At 38.5% G+C, this 24,314-nt stretch overlaps 1 protein-coding gene across 1 annotated transcript; it reads right to left on the bottom strand.

The window, feature by feature from the left end:
- Positions 1-15,413: 15,413 nt before the first annotated feature.
- Positions 15,414-23,440, bottom strand: Car13l1 (carbonic anhydrase 13 like 1). The gene is made up of 2 exons (XM_039078103.2): positions 23,369-23,440; positions 15,414-16,472 (listed from the first exon to the last, which is right to left on the bottom strand). Exons 1-2 carry the CDS (start codon positions 23,438-23,440, stop codon positions 15,672-15,674), a joined length of 873 nt encoding a protein of 290 aa, XP_038934031.1. The 3' UTR covers positions 15,414-15,671.
- Between the last annotated feature and the right edge of the window lie 874 nt (positions 23,441-24,314).

Genomic DNA, 24,314 nt, shown 5'->3' with positions numbered 1-24,314 from the left:
CTGTGCCTAGTGTTCAAGGCTCTTCCCTACTTTCTCTTCTATTAGTTTATGTGTATCTGGTTTTGTGAGGAGGTCTATGATCCACCTGGACTTGAGCTTGGTACAAGGAGATAAGTATGGACCAGTTGGCATTCTCCTACATGTTCACCTCAGTTGAAGCAGCACCATTTGTTGAAAATGCTTTCCCCCCTACCCCCCACTGGATGTTTTAGCTCCTTTGTCAAAGATCAAGTGACCATTGATGTGTGTGCGTGTTCCTTTTTGGGTCTTTAATTCTATTCCATTGAAGTCTACCTGCCTGTCTCTGTACCAAAATCATGAAGCTTTTTTATCCCAATTGCTCTGTGATACAGCTTAAGGTAAGGGATGGTGATTCCCCCAGAAGTTCTTTTATTGTTCAGAATAGTTTTCACTTTCCTTGTTTTTTTTTTCTTATTCCACATGCATTTACAAATTGCTCCTTCTAACTCTATGAAAAATTGTGTTGGAATTATGTTAGGATTACATTGAACCTGCAGACTGTATTCAGCAAGATGGACATTTTTACTGTATTAATTCTGCCAATCCATAAGCAGGGAAGATCTTTCCATCTTCTGATATCATCTTTGATTCCTTCTTCAGAGTTGAAGTTCTTGTCATACAGGTTTTTCATTTCCTTGATTAGATTCACACCAAGGTATTTTATATTACTTGTGACTATTGTCAATGATGTCATTTCCCAAATTTCTTTCATAGCATGTTTATCAATTGAGGAGAGGAAGAACACTCATTTTTGGAGAAGGGGTGTAAATTTATATCCAGCCACTTTTTTCCCCTTTTCTTTCTTTTTTTTTTTCATCTTTATTAACTTGGGTATCTCTTATTTACATTTCGATTGTTATTCCCTTTCCCAGTTTGTGGGCAAACAACCCCCTAACCTGTCCCCCTCCTCTTCTCTATGGGTGTTCCCCTCCTCAGCCTACTCCCATTACTGCCCTTCCCCCAACAATCACGTTCACTGGGGGTTCAGTCTTGACAGAACCAAGGGCTTCCCCTTCCACTGCTGCTCTTACTAGGCTATTCATTGCTACCTATGAGGTTGGAGCCTAGGGTCAGTCCAGGTATAGTCTTTGGGTAGTGGCTTAGTCCCTGGAAGCTCTGGTTGCTTGGCATTGTTGTTCATATGGGGTCTCGAGCCCCTTCAAGCTCTTTCAGTCCTTTCTCTGATTCCTGAAACGGGGGTCCCATTCTCAGTTCAGTGGTTTAATAATGACATTCGTCTATGTATTTGCTATATTCTGGCTGTATCTCTCAGGACAGATCTACATCCAGTTCCTGTCGGCCCGCACTTCTTTGCTTCATCCATCTTATCTAGTTTGGTGACTGTATATGTATGGGCCACATGTGGGGCAGGCTCGGAATGGGTGTTCCTTCTGCCTCTGTTTAATCAGGCTTAGGAGTTCTCTGGTGACATTTTTGGAGTCACTTAAGTATATTATCCAATCATCTGCAAATAGAGATATTTTGACTTCTTCCTTTCCAAAATGTAACCCTTGACATCTTATTGTTGTCTAATTGCTTTGTTTACTATTTCAAGAACTATATTGAATACGTAGGAAGAGAGGAGGCAGCCTTGCTTAGTCCATGATTTTAGTAGGATTACTTCAAGTTTCTCCCCATTTAGTTAGATGATGTCTACCAGTTTGCTGTATATTACTTTCACTATGTTAGGTATAGCCCTGGAATTTTGATCTTTCTAAGACTTTAATCATGAAGGTATGTTGAATTTTTTTCAAACAATTTCTCAGCCTCTAATGAGATGATCGTGGATTTTTTTAGTTAGTTTATATAATGGATTACATTGATGAATTTCTGTATACTGAACTTTCCTTGCATCCCTGGCATGAAGCCTACTTGATCATGCTGAACAAATGTTTTGATGTGTTCTTAGACTTGGTTTCAGAGAGTATTTTGAGTATTTTTTATTTATATTCATGAGAAAAATTGGTCTGAAGTTCTCTTTCTTTGTAGGGTCTCTGTGTGGTTTAGGTATAAGTGTAATTGTGGCTTCAATAAATAAATTTGTTAGTGTTCCTTCTGTTTCTACTTTGTGAAATGGTTTGAAGAATATTGGTGTTGGGTCTTCTTTGAAGGTCTGATAGAATTCTGAACTAAACACATCTCGTTCTGGACTTTTTTTGGTTCAGAGACTTTTAGTGACTGCTTCTATTTCTTTGTGTTATGGAACAGTTTAGATGGTTTATCTGATCCTGATTTAATGTTGGTACCTGGTGTCTAGAAAAGTGTCCATTTCATCCAGATTTTCCAGTTTTGTTGAGTATAGGCTTTTGCAGTAGGATCCCATGATTTTTTTAATTTCTTCAGTTTCTGTTACTATGTTTCCCTTTTCATTTCTGATTTTGTTAATTTGGATACTGTTTCTGTGCCCTCTTGGTCTGGTTAAAGGTTTATTTATCTTATTTATGCTCTTGATTGATTGTTTGCAATTTCTTTTTGTTTCTACTTGCTTGATTTTAATTCTACATTTGATTATGTAAATTATATATGTTGATATACACTACTCTTCTTGTGTGTATTTGCTTCTTTTTGTTCTATAGCTTTCAGGTGTGCTCTCAAGCTGTCAGGTGTGCTCTCAAGCTGCCAATATATGCTTTTCCAGTTTCTTTTTGGAGGCACTCAGAGCTATGAGTTTTCCTCTTAGCACTGCTGTCATTGTGTATCATAAGTTTGGGTATGTTGCTCTTTTATGTTCATTAAATTCTAAAGAGTCTTTAATTTCTTTCTTTGTTTCTTCCTTAACCAAGTTGTCATTGAGTAGAGCATTGTTGAGCCTCAATGTGAATGTGGACTTTCTGATGTTTGTGCTGTTATTGAAGACCAGACTTCCTCCTTGGTTATCTGATAGAATGCATGGGATTATTTCAGTCTTCTTGTATCTATTGAAACCTGTTTTGTGACTGATTATATGGCAAATTTTGGAGAAGGTACCATGTGGTGTTTAAAAGAAAGTGTATTCTATTTTTTAGGAAGAAATATTCTATAAATCTGTTAAGTCCATTTGTTCATAACGTATGTTAATTTCACTGTGTCTCTGTTTAGTTTCTGTATCCAGGATCTGTCCCCTGATGAGAAGATGGTGTTGAAGTCTCCCACTATTATTATGTGTGGTGTAGTGTATGCTTTGAGCTTTGGTAAAGCTTTTTTTATAAATGGGGGTGTCCAAACATTGGGAGAAGAGATGTTCAGAATAGAGAGTTCATCTTTTTATATTTTTCCTTTGATTAGTATGAACTGTCTTCCTTATTGTTTTGATATTTTTTTATTGAACATCAATGGTATTCATTATTAGAATGGCTACTCCACCTTCTTTCTTAGGACCATTTGGGAAAAAAATTCCAGACTTTTAATCTTAGGTAGCTTCTGTCTTTGTCACTGAAGTACGTTTTGTGTAATCAGCAAAAATTTGTGTCCTTTTTCTGTATCCAGTCTATTAGTCTATGTATTTTTATTGGGCAATAGAGTTCATTGATGTTAAGAAATGTAAAGTAATAGTGTTTATTTTTTCCTGTTTTTCCTGTTGTTTGTAGTAGAAATATTTTTGTGTGGCTATATTTTGTTTGCTTCTTTGTTTGATTTTGCGAAAATATTACTTTCTTGCTTTTTTTAGAGTGTACTTTCCTTCCTTGTGTTCGAGTTTTACATCTATTATTCTTTGTAGGGCTGGATTTGTAAAAAGATATTGTGTAAATTTGTTTGGTCATGGAATATCTTTGTTTCTCCATCTTTGTTAATTGAAATATGTTTGACTCGGCTGCCATTTGTGTTTTCTTAGGGTCCATATTACATCTGTCCACGATCTTCTAGTTTTCATAGTCTCTGCTGAGAAGTCTGGTGTAATTCTGATAGGTCTGCCTTTATATGTTACTTGACCTTTTTTTCTTACTGCTTGTAATATTCTTTGTTTTGTGTATTTGGTGTTTTGATTGTTATGTGATGGGAAGAATTTCTATTCTAGTGAAATCTTTTTTTAAATTCTCTAGACTCTGTGCACCTCTTTCCTTAATTTAGGGAGCTTTTCTTCTATAAATTTGTTGAAGATGTTTACTGGCCCTTTGAGTTGAAATCTTCACTCTCTTTTATACCTATTATTCTTAGGTTTTTTCCATTCATTATGTTCTGGATTTTCTGAATGTTTTAGGTTAGGAACTTTTTTGCTTTTTGCATTTTCTTTGACTATTGTGTCAATATGTTTTATGGCATCTTCTGTCCCTGAAATTCTCTCTTCAATCCCTTGTATTTTGTTGGTGATACTTGCATCTATGACTCCTGATCTCTTTTCTAGGTTTTCTATCTCCAGGGTTGTCTTCCTCTGTGATTTTTTTTATTGGATCTATTTCCATTTTTAGGTCCTGGATTTTTTGCTCACTTCCTTCAACTGTTTGGTGACATTTCCTGGTAACTCTTTAAGCGATATTTGTATGTTCTCTGTAAGAACTTCTACTTGTTTACCTGTTTTTTCATGTATATATACATATCACATATACATATATACATGCTTTTTTAATTTTTTTGTTTATTGGATATTTTCTTCATTTATATTTCAAATGTTAGCCCCTTTCCTTCTTTTCCTTCTGGATCCCCCATCCCATTTCTGCACCCACTGCCTCCATGAGGATTCTCCCCAACCCACCCACCCACTAACTCCTGCCTCCCTTCCCTGGCATTCCCCTGCTCTGGGGAATCCAGACTTCACAGGACCTATGGCCTCTCCTCTTATTGTTGTCTGACCAGGTCTATTCTCTGCTATATATGGTTCTGGAGTCATGTGTACTCTTTGGTTGCTGCTTTGCTCCCTGGGAACTCTGGAATATCTGGTTGATTGATATTGTTCTTCCTATAGAGTTGCAAATACCCTCAGCTACCTCAGTCCTTCCTCTAACTCCTTAATTGGGGACTCTGTTCTCAGTACAATGGTTAGCTGTAAGCATCTGCCTCCCACCTCTGTAATTGTCGGACTCTGGCAGAGCCTCCCAGGCACAGCTATATCAGACACCTGTTAACATGCACCTCGGTCATCCCCAATAGTGACTGAGTTTGGTGACTGCATGTAGGATAGATCCCCAGGTGAGGTATTCTCTGGATGGCCTTCCTTTCAGTCTCTGATCCACTCTTTTTTCTGCATTTTCTCCTATGAGTATTTTGTTCCCCCTTCTAAGAAGTACTGAAGCATTCACACTACTGTCTTTCTTCTCCTGGAGGTTCATGTGGTCTATGAATTGTATCTTGGTTGTTTCAAGGATTTGGGCTACTATTCACTTATCAGTGAGTATATAGTATGTGCATTGTTTTGTGATTTTATTACCTCACTCAGGATGATATTTTCTAGTTCCGTCCATTTGTCTATGATTTTCATGTAGGCATTGTTTTTAATATCTGAGTATTACTCCATTGTGTAAATGTACCAAATTTCTGTATTCATTCCTTTGTTGAAAGACATCTGGGTTCTTGCTAGCATTTGGCTATCATAAATAAGACTTCTATGAACTTAGTGAAGCATGCGTCCTTGTTATATGTTAGAGCATCTTTTGGTTATATGCCTAGAAGTGGTATAGCTGGGTCCTCAGGTAATACTATGTCCAATTTTCTGAGGAACCTCCAGAGTGTTTTCCAGAGCAGTTGTTCCAGCTTGCAATCCCACCAAAAATGTAGGAGTGTTCCTCTTTCTCCACATCCTCGCTAGCATCTGCTGTCACCTGAGTTTTTGTTCTTAAACAAGTCTGAACTTGACTTGCTAAGTGTGAAATAGAATCTCAGGGTTGTTTTGATTTGAATTTCCCTGCTGACTAACAATGTTTAACATTCCCTTAGGTGCTTCTTGGCCATTTAATATTCCTCCATTGTGAGTTTTGCTTTGTACCCCCTACCTTTTTTAAATTGTGCTATTTGTTTCTCTGTTGTCTACCATCCCTGACCTCAAGCTGTATTACAGATCAGTAGTGATAAAAACTGTATGGTATTCTTACAGAGATAGGCAGGCACATCAATGTAATAGAATTGAAGACCCACAAATGAACCCACATACCTATGGTCACTTGATCTTGGACAAAGGAACTAAAATGATCCAATGGAATAAAGACAGTATTTTGAACAAATGGTGTTGGTTCAACTGGTAGTTATCATGCAGAAGAATGCAAATCGATCCATTCTTTTGGTCTTGTACAAGACTCAAGTTCAAGTGGATGAATGACCTACACATAAAACCATATAGACTGAAAGTAAGAAAAGAAAAAGTAGGGAAGTGCTTCGAACACTTGGGCACAGGGGAAATTTTCCTCAACAGAACACCAATGGATTATACTCTAAAATCAAGAATGGACAAATGGGGCCTCGTAAAATTGCAAAGTTTCTGTAAGGCAAAGGACACTATCAATAGGACAAACAACAGATTGGGAAAAGATCTTTACCTATCCTACATCTGATAGAGGGTTGATACCCCATATTTCTTTAAGGGAGTTATTTATGTCCTTTTTAAAGTCCTCTATCACCATTTTAGGATGTGATTTTAAACCCAAATATTACTTTTTCAGTGTGTTGGGATATCAAATATTGACTGTGCTGGGAGAACTGGGTTCTGATGATACCAAGTGTTCTTGATTTCTGTTGCTTTGGTTCTTGAGCTTGCCTCTTGCTATTAGTTATTTCTGATGTTAGTTGGTCTTACTGTCTCTGACTAAAGCTTGTCCTTTCTCTGTGCCTGTGAACTTGTGAGCCTGTGAACTTAGGAGTGAGAGAGCTGCAGGAAGACCAGCTCTCTCCAGGCCAGTTTTGTTTCTGGAGGTCTGTGGGACTGCCTTTGCTTGGGATACAGATGGAGACTGGAAGGGTCCTGTCCCACACCAGCCTGTGTCTCTTGAATCTCATGCACTTTTGGAAGTCTCTCCTTGTACAGTCAGTGGAGTGTGCTCCTAGGGAGTTTCTCCTTTGACAGTCAATGGAGTGAAAGTGAGGTTCTACCTGTGGGTTTAAGAGTGAGAGCTCTCGGGGCTGGGGATTTAGCTCAGTGGTAGAGCGCTTACCTAGGAAGCGCAAGGCCCGGAGTTCGGTCCCCAGCTCCGAAAAAAAAGAACCAAAAAAAAAAAAAAAAAAAAAAGAGTGAGAGCTCTCCTGGAAGACTCTCTTTGTGGGCAGGTTTGGGTCTGGAGGACTCTGGGACAGCCCCAGCTCTGTGGGTAGATGTAGAATTCAAGAATCCTGTTCCAGGCTGCTCTGCTGTTCCCGTGCCCGTTGCACTCCTGGCAGCTCTAATTTTGGACAGTCAGTAGAAATAAAATGGGGTCACACCTTAGAGCTTTGAATTGAAAGTGCTTCTAGCAGACCAGCTATCTGAAGACAGGTTTTGAGTTTCTTCAACTGTAGGACAGCCTTAGTTCTGGACGTAGATGGAGACTAGAAGAGTCCTGTTCCAGATCACCCTGTAGCTCCCACACCCTGTGCATTCTCAGAGGGTCTATCTTTGGATAGTCACTAGAGAGAAAATGGAGACTCACCTGTGTGCTTAGGAATGAGAGTTCTCCTGGCAGAACAGCTCTCTGTGGGCAGGTTTTAGGTCTGAAGGGCTCTGAGACTGCCTTAGCTCTGGGCACAGATGGAGACAGGAAGTGTCCAAAGTCACTTTAAGTTATTACAAATTGTTTTCTTCTAGAGTTTTCTCACCATAAACATGTCATTTTGTATCCATAGTAAGACTTCAGCCTAATTAAAAAGGGTTGTCACATGTGTTATACAGCAGATTCACAGTAAAGAAGAACATGAATGAATGTGAATTTGATAGCTGTTTTGAATGCTAGATAGGCTGTATATAGAAATGTTGCTGACACTTCAAGGTTATAATATGCTTGTGCTAACCCTCCTCTTTGAATTTGAATTTAAGTGAGTCCCACCATCATTTTACATGACTTTGTTCTGCAAGAACTTTGAGGAAATTTCATTTTTATTTAAATTACTGCTCTACTATTTAGTAACATGCCTATCTTTATATTCCTCACTTTCAAACTGAGAACTTTCATGATTATTTTAATAAGGTTTGGAAAAATGTAAATACATGTATTTAAAGTACAGAATATGAGACCCGTAAAGTTAGAACATGACTGCAAACACAGCACTCTAAAAGTTGAAATTGAAAGACCTTGAGTTCAAACTAAACATGGTCTCAAAAGAGAAGAAAAAGAGGAAAGGGTGTGTGGGCAGGACAAAGAGCAGGGGCACAGCTGAGTAGGTAGTGAGCATCCCACATAAGTATGAGAAATGTATCCATGTAAAGCAAAGGATAAGGCAGGAAAGAAAGAGAAGAATTATTGGAAACCTATGGATCAGTTATCATGAAGTAACAGTGGTAAATTTTAGGCCATCTGGCATGAAATACCAGTGGTTAATCATGTGCAAGCTAGCTTAGAATACCAGTTGAAAATCAAGGGCCAGATAGCATATTAGCATATAGTACCAATGGAAAATAACAGAAAAGAACTCTTTTTTTCAAAGAGGTGAAAGAAAAAAAAAATCCATCCAAGGTATTCTTTGGACTATGATATGTACCTGTTAGCCCATGTGTACCAATAAGTGTACATATTCTGTACTTACATATGGTATACACACATCCGTGTGTGTGTGTGTGTGTGTGTGTGTGTGTGTGTGTGTGTGTGTGTGTGTGGCTGTTAGGCCGATAGTTACTGTTCTATTGATATTAATCTTTCTATTTCATATTATTTAAAAACAATTTTTAAATTTAGATACATGTTGATCAAATTCTTCCTGCCCCTCAAGTTACATCAGACTGCCTTGAACATGTAATAATAAAACAAAACAAAACAAAACCTCTTCCAACAAGATTTTCCTCCATGAAACTGGTATGCTTTGCTAATGTTCACATTTCTGTTTCACTAACAGTATCAGCTGAATATAAATTTTCATGCTTACTTTAGAAACATTATTGTTTTTCTTCAGCTAGAAATAAAGGTTTTTTTCTTGTTTTTTAGGGTTTTTTGTTTTGTTTTGTTTTTATCGTTCTATTATTTTCTCCAGTTTGTTTTCTGTGTCTGTGGTAAGACATCACAACCTAAAACAACCTGGGGACGAACATATTTACATAGTTAATACATGCCAATCATAGTCTATCATTAATGCTGGGACAAGAACTAAGATACCTCAAGGCAAGAACTGAAACAAGGTCACAGAAGAGCTTTGATTGCTGCTGTAGTCTTTAGTATTGTGTTCAGCTGTTTTTTGTTTGTTTGTTTGTTTGTTTGTTTGTTTGAAATGTTATATTTTTGTTAGATATATTTCTTTAATTACATTTCAAATGTTATTCCCTTTCCCTGGTTCCAGTCCATACATAAGGCCCCATCCCCTAGCCCTACCCCTACCCATACAGGTGTTTTCCTCCCATCACACCCCCTTCCGCTGCCCCCCCCCAACGACATTCCCTGGCATTGATGGTCCAACCTTGGCAGGACCAAGGGCTTCCCTTTTCACTGGGGCCTCAACAAGGCTATTCTCTGCTACATATGCAGTGACCGCCCTGGGTCAGTCCAGGTATAACCCGGAATCTCTGGTTGGTTTTTCTTATGGGGTTGCAAGTCCCTTTAGCTCTTTCAGTCGTGCCTCTAATTTCCCCAAAGGGGGTTCTGTTCTCAGTTAAGTGGTTTGCTGCTAGCATTCACCTCTTTATTTTACATGCACTGGATGTGTCTCTCAGGAGAGATCTATACCTGGTCCATTTCTTCATGCACTTTTTAGCTTCATCAATCTTATCTAGTTTCAGTGTACATATATGGGCCACATGTGGGGTAGGCATTGAATGGCCATTCCTTCAGTGTCTGCTCTAAACTTTGCCCCAATATTCCCTCCTATGGGTATTTTTGTTCCCCCTTTTAAGATGGAATGTGAGCATCCACATTTTGGTCATCCTTTCCTTGAGCTTCATGTGGTCTGTTGATTGCATCTTGGGTAATTTGAACTTTGGGGCTCGAATACAGTTATCAATGAGTGCATACCAAGGGTGTTTTTCTGTAAAAAAAAAAAAAAAAAAAAAAAAAAAAAACCATTCCATTTGCCTATGGATTTCATGAAGTCATTGTTTTTGATAGCTGAGTAGTATTCCATTATGTAAATTTACCACATCTTTTTTAATCCATTCCTCTGTTGAAGGGCATCTGGGTTCTTTCCATCTTCATGCTATTATAATTAAGGCTGCTATGAACATAGTGGAGCATGGGTCTTTGCTGTATGTTGGAGCATCTTTTGAGTATGTGCCCAGGAAAGGTATAGCTGGGTCCTCAGGTAGTAGAATGTCCAAATTTCTGAGGAACCTCCAGATTTATTTCCAGAGTGGTTCTACTAGTTTGCAGTTTCACCAACATGGAGGAGTGTTCCTCTTTCTCCACATCCTTGTCAGCATTTGTTGTCACCTGAGTTTTTTATGTTAGCCGTTCTGACTGGTGTGAGGTGGAATCTCAGGGTTGTTTTGATTTACATTTCCCTGATGACTAAGGATGTTGAACATTTCTTTAGGTGCTTTTTGGCTATTGGATAATCCTCAGCTGAGAATGTTTTGTTTAGTTCTGTACCACATTTTTCAATAGGGTTATTTGGCTCGCTATAGTCTATCTTCTTGAGTTCTTTGTATATTTTGGATATCAGTCCTTTATCAAGTGTAGGATTGGTAAAAATCTTTTCCCAATCTGTTTGTTGCCATTTTGTCCTAATGACAGTGTTTTTTGCCTTATAGAAGCTTTGCTGTTTTATGAGGTCTCATTTGTCAATTCTTGGTCTTAGAGCATAAGCCATTGGTGTTTCGTTCAGGAAATTTTCCCCAGTGCCAATGTGTTCAAGACTCTTCCCCACTTTTTTTTTCTATTAGTTTGAGTGTATCAGGTTTGATGTGGATGTCGTTGATCCACGTGGACTTAAGCTTTGTAGAGGGTGATAAGGATGGATCAATTTGCATTGTTCTACATGCTGACCTCCAGTGAAGCAGAACCATTTGTTGAAAGTGTTATCTTTCTTCCATGATTTTAGCTCCTTTGTCAAAGATCACATGACCTTAAGTACGTGGGATCATTTCTGGGTCTTCAATTCTGTTCCAATGATCTATCTGCCTGTCTCTGTACCAATAGTTTTTGTGTCTACTGTTCTGTAATACTGCTTGAGGTCTGGGATGGTGATTCCCCCTAAAATTCTTTTATTACTGAGTATAGTTTCTATTTTGAAGAATAGTTTGGACAGTATTGGTATGAGGTCTTTTATGAAGGTCTGATAGAATTCTGCATTAAACCCATCTGGTCCTGGGCTCTTTTTGTTTGGGAGACTTTTAATAACTTCCTCTATTTCATTAGGAGTTATGGGGTTGTTTAGATGGCTTATTTATTCCTAATTTAACTTTGGTACCTGGTATCTGTCTAGAAAATTGTCCATTTCTTCCAGATTTTCCAGTTTTGCTGAATAGAGGATTTTGTAGCAGCATCTGATGTTTGGTCTTGTTTTCTTTAATTTCCTCAGATTCTGTTTTCATTTCTGAATTTATTAATTTGGATACACTCTCTGTGACCTCTGGTTAGTCTGCCTAAGGGTTTATCTATCTTGTTGATTTTCTCAAAGAACCAGCTCTTGGTTTTGTTGATTCTTTGTATAGTCCTTTTCATTTCCACTTGGTTGATTTCAGCCCTGAGTTTGATTATTTTCTGCCTTCTACTCCTCTTGTGTTTATTTATTTCTTTTTGTTCTAGAGCTTTTAGGTGTGCTGTCAAGCTTCTGACATGTGCTTTCTCCTGTTCATTTTTGCAGGCACTCAGGGCTATGAGTTTTCCTCTTAGCACCACTTTGATCATGTCCAATAAATTTGGTTATGTTGTATCTTCATTTTCATTAAATTCTAAGAAGTCTTTAATTTCTTTCTTTATTTCTTCCTTGACCAAGTTGCCATTGAGTAGGGCATTGTTCACCTTCCATGTATATGTGGACTTTCTGTCCTTATTGTTGTTATTGAAGACCAGCCTTAGTCTGTAGTGATCTGATAGGATTCATGGGATTATATCTATCTTCCTGTATATATTAAGGCCTGTTTTGTTACTGATTATATGGTCAATTTTGGAGAAGGTACCAGGAAGTGCTGAAAACAAGATATCTGTTACATCCATTTGGTTCATAAATTCTCTCAGTTTCTCTATGTCTCTGTTTATTTTCTGTTTCCATGATCTGTCCATTGATGAGAGTGGGCTGTTGAAATTTCCTACTATTATTGTGTGAAATGCAGTGTGTGCTTTGGCTTTAGTAAGGTTTATTTTATGAATGCAGATACCCTTGTATTTGGAGCATAGATAGTAAGGATTGAGAGTTTATCTTGGTGGGTTTTTCCTTTGATAAATATGAAGTGTCCTTCCTTATCTTTTTTGATGACTCTTGGTTGAAAGTCAATTTTATTCGATATTAGAAAGGCAACTCCAGCTTTTTTCTTTGGACCATTTGCTTGGAAAGTTGTTTTCCACCCATTTACTCTAAGGTAGTGTCTGTCTTTGTCTCTGAGGTGTGGTACTGGTATGCATCAAAATCCTGGGTCGGCTTTACATATCCAGTCTGTTAGTCTATGTATTTTTATTGGGGTATTGAGTCCATTGATGTTGAGAGATATTAAGTAAAAGTGATTGTTGCTTCCTGTTATTTTTGTTTTTAGAGGGGGAATTATGTTTGTGTGTCTCTCTTGGTTTCATTGCAAGGAAATTATATACTTGGTTTCTATATGGCATAGTTTCTCTCCTAGTGTTGATTTTTTCCATCTATTATCCTTTGTAGGGCTGGATTTGTAGAAAGATACTGTGTAAATTTTGTTTTGTCATGGAATATCTTGGTTTCTCCATCTATGTTAATTGAGAGTTTTGCTGAGTTTTGTAGCCTGGGGTGAAATTTGTGTTCTCTTAGGGTCTGTATGTCATCTGTCCAGGATCTTCTGGCTTTCACAGTCACTGGTGAGAACTCTGGTTTAATTCTTATAGCTCTGCCTTTATATGTCCCTTGACATTTTCCCCTTACTTCTTTTAATACTCTTTCTTTGTTTTGTGCATTTTGTGTTTTACTTATTATGTGACAGGAGGAATTTCTCTTCTGGTCCAATTTATTTGGAGTTCTGTAGGTTTCTTGTATTTTTATAGGCATCTCTTTCTTTAGGTTAGGGAAGTTTTCTTCTATAATTTTGTTGAATGTATTTACTAGCACTTTTTTATCTTTATTAACTTGAGTATTTATTATTTACATTTTGATTCTTTTTTCTTTTTATTAAATTATTTTTATTTACATTCCGAGTGTTGTCCCCTTTCCCAGTTCCCCTTCCCAGAATTTTTCACCCCACTCCACCCCACCCCCCTTTGCCTCTGAGAGGGTACTCACACACAACCCCATCCCCCCTCACCCATCCCCACCCTCAGCATTCCCCTTCCCTGGAGCATCAAGTCTTTACAGGATTAGGCACATCCTTTCATACTGAGACCAAACAAGGCAATTCTCAGCTACATATGTGCCAGGGCCCATGAACCAGCCCATGTATACTCTTTTGTAGATGGCTTAGCTTCTGGGAGCTCTGAGGGGTCTGAGCTAATTGATACTGTTGTTCTTCCTATGGGGATGTCACGCTCTTCAGTTCCTTCAATCTGTCCCCTAATGGGATCCCAGACCTCAGTCCAATGGTGGGCTGTAAATATCTGCATCTGTCTTAGTCAGCCTTAGTCATCTGGAAAATGCAAATCAAAACTACCTTAAGATTCCACCTTACATCAATCTGAATGGCTAAGAACAAAAACTCAAGTGACAGCACATGCTGGAGAGGATGTGGAGAACGAAGAACACTCCTCTGTTGATGGTGGGACTGCAAACTGGTACAACCACTCTGGAAATCAACCTGGCAGTTCCTCAGAAAATTGGAAATAGTTGTACCTGAAGACCTGTACCACTCCTGGGCATATACTCAAAATATGCTTTACTCTATGACAAGGACACATGCTCCACCATGCTCATAGCAGCCTTCCTTATAATAGTCAGAAGCTGGAAACAACAAAGATATCCCTCAACCAATGAATGGATACAGAAAATGTGGTTCACTTACACAAGGGAATACTATTCAGCTATTAAAAACTATTTTTAAGAACCTCAGGTTATAAAATGTGGATTAATGAATATTACCTTTAAAAGGCTTCAAGAGATAGCTATCCTATTTTAATGTTAAATTAACTTGGCTGCATTTCATCTCAGATAGATGGCAGTTATCAAGATAACTAAATAAATCCTTTAAGTATCCAGCTCATGAAATATTTATGGTATGTGGGTCTTCCTCTAAGCCTTTAGGTTGGGCTCTGCAGGTAAGAACACTGGCTAAGGTGCTCATTCTAATCTTTGGCCTCTCGTCTTATATGACAGTAGACATCATCATTGTACAATTTACTCAAAATAAAATTATTCTACTGAGAAGAATATGAAGAAAAATCTCAGTAATTAACTTTACATTTACAAGATGAGAGAAATCTGAAACAAATTATTAAACTTAAGAAACTCAGGGACACAGTTTCACAAAATAGCAAAAGTATAACAAATATTCAAGTCTTAGGTGTGGTTATTGAGTTAATGATGGAATCACCTCATAATGAAAACACAAAAGGAGCATGGCGTGCGACACTCCAGAGAGAATAGTCTGAAGTTAGTACCAAATGGCATCTTATAAAATCATATAACAGCCTAACTAACATTTACAACGGGAAATACGTTCTTCCTAGAAAATGCACTGAATGCGTAGGCATTTATGCAAGACTGGGCGCATTGTTTTCACTGGTGATAGAAAAAACAACAGATATAGGATAGCGTCCTGCTCTGTTAACACCCAGGGCAAATGTGGGAACTTGTTCACCAGCTCAGGGCAGTTCTGCTGCAGTGGTATTGTGTAAACTGCTGGTCTGAATCATGTTAATGCCATGAGCCAGACACATTGTCAGTTATCACCCTGGTGGTCACTAACATTCTCGAGTGAATATATTAGACGGAATAATGCCTTAAATAGATGTTCTTAGCCTGAGGAATTCTTCACTAAAACTGTAGGTTATTTTAGTCACAGGAGTAGCCAGGATTATTCTATCCTTATCCCTGTATGTTTTTTGTTGTATGCTATATTACAGTACATAAAATGAGAATCTGAGGAAAAATGTATTAAAGGAAATATATACTCTTGGTTCATCAGAAAAATATTAAAACTGTAAGAACTGCTTGCTTAAGAATAATACCATTTCAGAGTGAATTTAAAGTTTTTATCAAACACTCTTTAGAATGTTCAGCCAAAGCCCACAGCAAAGTTTAGTACGATCTGAGGTTTGGAAGGCTTACATTATTGTCAGGAAGGCTGAAACAGTGTACTTCGTGACTTTAACATACATCCAATATTTAGCAATTGTACATCCATTAGGGCAAATCTAGGAGTGATGAGCTAAGTTATTTCAGACCTCCGGTTTTCTCTGTGGTGCCAAAGCTGCTGGGCAAGTGGAACCCACAAACGTGAAATTCTCAAAAAGCCATAAATAGGAATGTCTCAGCTCCATTGTGTTTGCTCCCTTCGTGTTCTGGTTGTGCTGATCCACTGGTTGGTGCTAATAGAAAGACGCTCTCACTCTGCGGCCCTTCAGGGGCTGTGGCGGACGGTGATTGCTTAACAGGAAAGCCTCACTCTCGCCCTCAGCTGTGCACAAGAGGCTTCGGAATCTGGCCAACTGTTGAGAGCTGATACTTATAGGTTGTTTTAAAACAATCCACGTGACACTCTCAAGAAGAGGTGGAACCGTCAGAGAACCAGGGTATGTCCAGTAGTCCCAGGATGATGGAAGCAAACATAAGGGGTCAAAATTTGTGAACCGTGTTTGTTTACCCTTTTCCTTAATGGAATCCAAAATGTCCGTGATCTTTTGCAGTTGAGGATTGTGTTCCCCAATCTGTAGAAATGCTCCCAGGACAGCTAGCTCATCGGACTCATGAGCTGCCTCTACAAAGCTGGGGTATTTGTCTGAATTCCAGCGGACAACATGCAGCTCTGCAGCATACCTCACTCCATCCACCACATGCTCAGAGCCATGGTCGTCTGCTGACCCCCAGTGCAGATGGAACTGCCGCAACCTGTAGCTTCCAGTGAGAGGCCCTCCATGCAGAACTGATTTGTCCTCTGTGTCGTCAAGGTCAACGTTGAAGGAATGGCCACTATTGCTGATGATTTTAGCCGAGGCAGGATCATACTTGATACTGAGAGGTCGGAGTGAGGAGTCGTATTTCACTTCTTTGGTTTTAATCTCAATTGGAGACTGCTGATCACCATCGGCAATAGGGAACAATTCATTCCAGTGAATAGGACCGTAGTGCTCATCGTATCCCCAGCCTCGCCATGGTCCTCGATGGAAAGCCTGTAGCAGGGACACTGTGGACCTGTGGCAGGGCGTCTGCCTACATTTTGATTCTTATTCCCCTTCCCAGTTTCCAGGTCAACATCCCTCTAACCCCTCTTCCTCCCCTTCTATATGGGCTTCCCCTCCCCTTCCTCCCCCCAATACCACCCTCCCCCCAACAATCACATTCATTAGGTGTTCAGTCTTGGCAGGACCCAGGGCTTCCCCTTCCACTGTTTCTCTTATTAGGCTATTATTGCTACCTATGAGGTTGGAGCCCAGGGTCCGTCCATGTATAGTCTTTGGGTAGTGGCTTAGTCCTTGGAAGCTCTGGTTGGTTGGCATTGTTGTTCATGTGGGGACTCGAGCCCCTTCAAACTCTTTCAGTCCTTTCTCTGATTCTTTCAATGGGGGTCCCGTTCTCAGTTCAGTGGTTTGCTGCTGGCATTCACCAATATATTTGCAGTATTCTGGGTGTGTCTCTCAGGAGAGATCTACATCTGGATCCTGTCAACCTGCACTTCTTTGCTTCATCCATCTTATCTAGTTTGGCGGCTGTATATGTATGGGCCACAAGTGGGGCAGGCTCTGAATGGGTGTTCCTTCTGCCTCTGTTCTAAACTATTCCTCCCTATTCCCTGCCAAGGGTATTCTTGTTCTCCTTTTAAACAAAGAGTGAAGCATTTGCATTTTGGTCATCCTTCTTGAATTTCATGTGTTCTGTGCATCTAGGGTAATTCAACCATTTGGGCTAATGGCCACTTATCAATGACGGCATACCATGTGTGTTTTTCTGTGATTGGGTAAACTCACTCAGGATGATATTTTCCAGTTCCATCCATTTGCCTATGAATTTCATAAAGTCATTGCTTTTGATAGTTGAGTAATATTCCATTGTGTAGATTTACCACATTTTCTCTATCCATTCCTCTGTTGAAGGGCATCTGGGTTCTTTCCAGCTTCTGGCTATTATAAATAAGGCTGCTATGAACATAGTGGAACACGTGTCTTTGTTATATGTTGGTGCTTCTTTTGGGTATATGCCCAAGAGAGGTATGGCTGGGTCCTCAGGTAGTTCAATGTCCAATGTTCTGAGGAACCTCCAGACTGATTTCCAGAATGGTTGTACCAGTCTGCAATCCCACCAACAATGGAGGAGTGTTCCTCTTTCTCCACATCCTCTCCAGCATCTGCTGTCACCTGAGTTTTTGATCTCAGCCATTCTGACTAGTGTGAGGTGAAATCTCAGGGTTGTTTTGATTGGCATTTCTCTTATGACTAAAGATGTTGAACATTTCTTTAGGTGTTTCTCAGCCATTCGGCATTCCTCAGCTGTGAATTCTTTGTTTAGCTCTGAACCCAATTTTTTCAATAGGGTTATTTGTCTCCCTGCGGTCTAACTTCTTGAGTTCTTTGTATATTTTGGATATAAGGCCTCTATCTGTTGTAGGATTGGTAAAGATCTTTTCCCAATCTGTTGGTTCCTGTTTTGTCCTAACATCAGTGTCCTTTGCTTTACAGAAGCTTTCCAGTTTTATGATATCCCATTTGTCGATTCTTGATCTTAGAGCATAAGCCATTGGTGTTTTGTTCAGGAAATGTTCTCCAGTGCCCATGTGTTTGAGACTCTTCCCCACTTTTTCTTCTATTAGTTTGAGTGTATCTGGTTTGATGTGGAGGTCCTTGATCCACTTGGACTTAAGCTTTGTACAGGGTGATAAGCATGGATTTATCTGCACTCTTCTAAATGCTGACCTCCAGTTGAACCAGCACCATTTGCTGAAAATGCTATCTTTTTTCCATTGGATGGTTTTGGCTCCTTTGTCAAAAATCAAGTGACCATAGGTGTGTGGGTTCATTTCTGGGTGTTCAATTCTATTCCACTGGTCTATCTGTCTGGCTCTGTACCAATACCATGAAGTTTTTATCACTATTCCTCCGTAATACTGCTTGAGTTCAGGGATAGTGGGATAGTGATTCCCCCTGAAGTCCTTTTATTGTTGAGGATAGTTTTAGCTATCCTGGGGGTTTTGTTATTCCAGATGAATTTGCAAATTTTTCTATCTAACTCTGTGAAGAATTGGATTGGTATTTTGATGGGGATTGCATTGAATCTGTTGATGGCTTTTGGTAAAATGGCCATTTTTACTATATTAATCCTGCAAATCCATGAGCATGGGAGATCTTTCCATCTTCTGAGATCTTCTTCAATTTCTTTCTTCAGAAGCTTGACGGTCTTATCATACATATCTTTCACTTGCTTGGTTAAAGTCACACCGAGGTATTTTATACTATTTGGGACTATTGTGAAGGGTGTCGTTTCCCTAATTTCTTCCTCGGCTTGTTTTTCTTTCATGTAGAGGAAGGCTACTGATTTATTTGAGTTAATTTTATACCCAGTCACTTTGCTGAAGGTGTTTATCAGCTTTAGTAGTTCTCTGGTGGAACTTTGGGGATCACTTAAATATACTATCATATCATCTGCAAATAGTGATATTTTGACTTCTTCTTTTCCAATCTGTATCCCTTGGATCTCCTTTTGTTGTCTGATTGCTCTGGCTAGAACTTCAAGAACTATATTGAATAAGTAGGGAGAGAGTGGGTAGCCTTGTCTAGTCCCTGATTTTAGTGGGATTGCTTCAAGTTTCTCTCCATTTAGTTTAATGTTAGCTACTGGTTTGCTGTATATGACTTTTACTATGTTTACTATGTTACTATGAGCCTTGAATTCGTATTCTTTCCTGGACTTTTATCATGAAGGGGTGTTGAATTTTGTCTCAGCATCTAATGAAATGCTCATGTGGTTTTCTTCATTCAGTTTGTCTATATAATGGATCAGGTTGATGGTTTTCCTTGTATTAAACTATCCCTGTGGATAGCAAGCACAAGGCCCTGGTTTCAGTCCCCAGTTCCGAAAAAAAAAAAAGAAAAAAGAAAAAAAAAAACATCCCTGCATGCCTGGGATGAAGCCTACTTGATCATGGTGGATGATTGTTTTGATGTGCTCTTGGATTCGGTTTGCCAGAATTTTATTGAGTATTTTTGTGTTAATATTCATAAGGGAAATTGGTCTGAAGTTCTCTTTCTTTGTTGGGTCTTTGTGTGGTTTAGGTATAAGAGTAATTGTGACTTCATAGAAGGAATTTGGTAGCGCTCCATCTGTTTCAATTTTGTGGAATAGTTTGGCTAGTATTGGTATGAGGTCTTCTATAAAGGTCTGATAGAATTCTGCACTGAACCTGTCTGGAGCTGGGCTCTTTTTGGTTGGGAGACCTTTAATGACTGCTTCTAAGTTGGGAGTCTTCACTCTCTTCTATGCCTATCATCTTTAGGTTTGATCTTCTCATTGTGTCCTCGATCTCCTGGATGTTTTGGGCTAGGAGCTTTTTGTGTTTTACATTAACTTTTATGGTTGTTTGCATGTTTTCTATGGTATCTTCTGCCCTGGACATTCTCTCCTATCTCTTGTATTCTGTTGGTGATGCTTGTATGTATGACGCCTGATCTCTTCCTTAGGTTTTCTATATCCAGGGTTGTCTCTGTCTGTGCTTTTATTATTTCTTTTTCCATTTTTAAAACCTGGACCATATTACTCAATTCCTTCACCTGTTTGGTTGTGTTTTCCTGTAATTCTTTCAGGAATTTTTGTCTTTCCTCTTTAAGGACTTCTACTTATTTACTTGTGTTGTTCTGCATTTCTTGAAGTGAGTTATTTATGTCCTTCTTAAAGTCCTCCATCATTACCATAAAATGCGTTTTTAAATCTTCATCTTATTTTTTTGTGTGTGTGTTTGGATATCCAGTATATTTTTTGGTGGTAGAACTGGGTTCTCATGCTGCAAAATAGTCGTTGTTTCTGTTGCTTAGGTTCCTGTCCTTTCCTCTCACCATTGGGTTGTCTCTTATGTTTGTCTTGCTGTTTCTGAGAGTGGCTTGACTTCCTGTAGGCCTCTATGTCAGCACTCCTTTAGAACTGTTTTCCTGTTTTATTTCAGTCTTTTCTGGAGCAGATGCTCTGCTCTCAGGTGTGTAGGCGCTCCTGCTGACTGTCTTTCAGCTCTAAGTGCAGGCAGGAATCAGAAGGTTCCTGCCCCTGACTCTCCTAGGTTCTTGCACCCAGGGGGCACAGTTAGCACTAGGTATTTCCCTCTTGGATCAGGAATGTGGGCAGAGGGTAGTCTCCTATAATTTCTCAGGAGTGTCCAGACTTCTGAGGGTTCAGCTGTCTCCCCAACTGGATTTGGGTACAGGGAGCAGTTTGACCTGTTCACCTCAGTCCTGGGCATAAACCCGAATCACGGGTAATGGCAGCTGACTGTTCTTATATTCCTGTGTCCAGAGGCACTGTACAGTTTCCCCTTGGACCAGGGATATGAGCAGAGGTGTGCAGAAGTGGCAGTCTGTCCTGCGGTCTCAGGATGTCTGCACTTCTGGGCATTCAGCTCTCTCAGAAGTAAAGATTTTTAAAACTCAAAAAAATGAAACTGTCCTAAAATTTAAAGATCTGAATTGGTAAGTTAAAACTTATTATTAATGACTGATGTAAGTTTAATAAGTTTTGTTTGTTTATTAATTTAATGTTTTCCCATGGTTTGATAAAAGATTAGACTTTGCCAAGAAAGAAAGTTAGGAGAGGCTCATGAAAGCCTCTTCTCTATTAATGGCATCATTCTAGTATATAATCAGTAATGAGTGGAATACATCCTGAAAGCTGAAACTTCATCACATGTCTTGGCCTTCTCTGCTGTCAGGAACACAGAAACCTGTTCTCTATGGACTTGAACAATTCCCATATCTAGTCTAATTCATGCCATAGCCCTGGCATGGAAACTCCAGAGAAATATAATTGCATCATATCTGGAGCATAGCTTTGCCAAATAGCTCTTTATACATACGTTTTTAGGACTGTTGTTACAATGACTACTAATAATGATTCCACTTATTCTATCAAATGATTTGAAGAATTTTAATATTATTCATATTACTAAAATTTCTTAATATCCACAGAGCCAATCTATGGTGGAATGTAGTAATCAAATACTTATCTTTCAAATAAAAAATTAATTAACTAAATTAAAGGGAGTATTTATACCCACCTCAATCATCACACATATGGCTATACTACATGTCGATACTATATGGCTATACTAACTTTAAATAAAATAAAACAATGTTTTTCTCTTTAAAGGATAATGCTTTTATCTGTTGCCTGAAAGCATTTTTTCTTAAGGGAGACACAATTTAAAAGTATATGTTAAATAAAATGATGTAGAATATAATCAATGAAAATGACCTGTGTTAACATCAGGACAAAGTTATGCTTCTGTCTTTCCAGAAAGTCAGCAAAGTTCCAGAGGGCATTTGATCTGAGGAAGGACATCTAGAGAACACTGGATAAATGACACATCTAAATGTGGACAACAAATCCACAGAAAAGAGATGTCCCAAGGGTAAGAGTAACCTTTTAACTTGGGGAGCTGTCAGGACTTTGAACTCACAAACCAGAGAACTTGGGAAAACAGCAAGGACATTATAGTATAGTCCCCAAAAATGTAATTTGTTTTCTGGCTGTACTATATGTTAACAACTTCTCTATGCAGAATTCAATTTTGTGGTATTATTGTATCATTATTATTATTATTACTATTATTACTATTATTATTATTATCACTACTAGGTTGGGAGTGAGATACAAGGATTACCTGTGATAGAAGATAATATGATAATGTTTTGTTATATTAAGGACTTGTAATAAAGGTTTATATGGATTACTCCATATTATACCCATTTTGCTTAGTAAATCTTTGCAACTGTTCAATAGAATTAAGAGAGCGCTCCATGAAAATTGTGATAATTTTTGTATTTACTGGATCCTATAATGTTTAATACCACAATGGCTCTCTGATTGCCTATCCCAGAAAACAAAGGGAAGTCACAAAATTGCTCATATGAAAGTAAAACTACTAATAATCTTACCACAAAAATATGAACAGAAATTAATGTAGAGATATGTGCATGGAGGGCTGCAATTTTGCAAAATAGAGCAAGTATAGATTCTTTGTTGCTCAAGCCTAGTCTTTATTGGCAAAAGTTTCCTGCCATGTATAATCCAATTTACATAAAGTGTTAAACAAAATCTCTCTAGGGACCTTTGAATGTCTCTCCAGATTAAGGTGGATTTTCCCTTTCATTTATTCTTATAATTCTTTAATGTTTGCCTATATTAGGTAAAATATCTATAGAGGCAATTTACACAACCTTCTCTATTACAGTCAAAGTTTTTCTTTAGTATTATAAGGGAGAATATTTAGGCAGTACGACATGAAGTTTGTTGAGCCTGGTATTAAGCATGCAGGATTGTCTTTCCAATGGGAAAGATGAAAGACCTGTTCTTTCATCCAGATTGTTAGGAATTAGATGTTATTAATAACTTAGTGATCTGTATTACCTATTGAACCAGGGCAAGTAAAGGGTCTACTCTTACCCTTGGGACATCTCTTTTCTGTGGATTTGTAGTCCACATTTAGATGTGTCATTTATCCCATGTTCTCATTATTGTTTGGTAATATAAATGTTTTTATAGCTTCTACAACCAAGACCAACGGTAGCTATTGGATGAAATCACCTCTAGGTTATCTGTATGATTAATACCAGACCAGACCAGACTCTTTTTTTATGCCACAAAATGAATAAAGGCAACCTATTTGTAAACCCCCATATTCGTGGAAAAAATGGCCTGGACCCTGAATTGTGTTTCAATGTAATGATGCTTCTTATGTACCTGGGATTGAATTATGGAAATATTTTCCCCAAAATTATGTTTGAATTTTGGGGGAATAAACCACCTAGCACAGACTCCACCACATCTTGATCCAGGCTTACCAAGTCAGTGTGAAATGATGTTTTATTCTTACCTCTTTGCAGGTGCTTTCTTTCTTGCTTGACACCTGCAGGAACCCCCTCAGTCCAGATCTCTCTTCCTTCATACTCACCCAACTCTAAGTTCTTTCTTAAAAAAAAATAAAAAATAAAAAAACAACAACAAAATTAGAGAACAAAATACAATCAACAAAATACAAAATAAATCACTGAAAGTGTAACCAAATTAATAAATAAATGTGTTCAACCCTACAAACCTATGAACACCTATAAACATACTGAAAGAAAAAAGCCACAAAATCATCTCATTAAATGTAGAAAAGGTTTTTTGACCCAATCCAGCACTCTTCATGATAACAGTCCTGGAGATAAAAGGAACACAACTCAATATAATAAAGGCAGTATAGAGTAAGCTCATAGCTGCCATCAACTTAAAGTACTTGGAGAAGGCCTTCTCTTTTTTAGCCCCTCCATACTCTCTGCACTCATTCAGAACCAAACCTGATTCCAACCCTTCCTAGGCTCAACTATTTTCTTCCTACCTGGCAAGTAGGAGAAGCCTGGACTTTCAGACAAACATTCTCAGCTGGCAGCTGGGTACACAGGATATAAAGAACCACAACATCTGTTTCAGTGCCTGTTGTTTCTTATGTGGAGACCCCCTATCTTGGACTGTATTTTGACTTCCTGACATCTGGATCTTGGACTACAATCTGTGTTCCTAGAGCAACATGGTAGCAGCGAGGGAGACTTGCAACCCAACAATGTTGAATTTATTCTCTTTCACTGCTTGGTTGCATTCTCATAGATTTCAATCAGGTATTAGTGAATTTCTTTTTAAACACCTCATTTATTGTCATAAAGTCAGTTTTAAGATCTTTATTTGTGCCCCAATTATTTTATAATACTTAGTATCAGTTTGATAAAATTGCTGGAGTCTAGTAGAGACATATTATCCTGGCTGATAATTAATTGACACTG

Source organism: Rattus norvegicus, chromosome 6, assembly GCF_036323735.1.
Source record: "Rattus norvegicus strain BN/NHsdMcwi chromosome 6, GRCr8, whole genome shotgun sequence".
NCBI lineage: Eukaryota > Metazoa > Chordata > Mammalia > Rodentia > Muridae > Rattus > Rattus norvegicus.
This window is presented reverse-complemented; position numbering and strand designations above follow the sequence as displayed.

Excerpts from the sequence above, each read along its gene's own strand:
- Car13l1 (XM_039078103.2), bottom strand. The coding sequence starts at position 23,440 with ATGAAGGAAGAGAGATCTGGACTGAGGGGGTTCCTGCAGGTGTCAAGC. Across the intron at positions 16,473-23,368 it reads AAGAAAGCACCTGCAAAGAG|GCTTTCCATCGAGGACCATG; the intron begins GTAAGAATAAAA and ends TCCCTGCTACAG.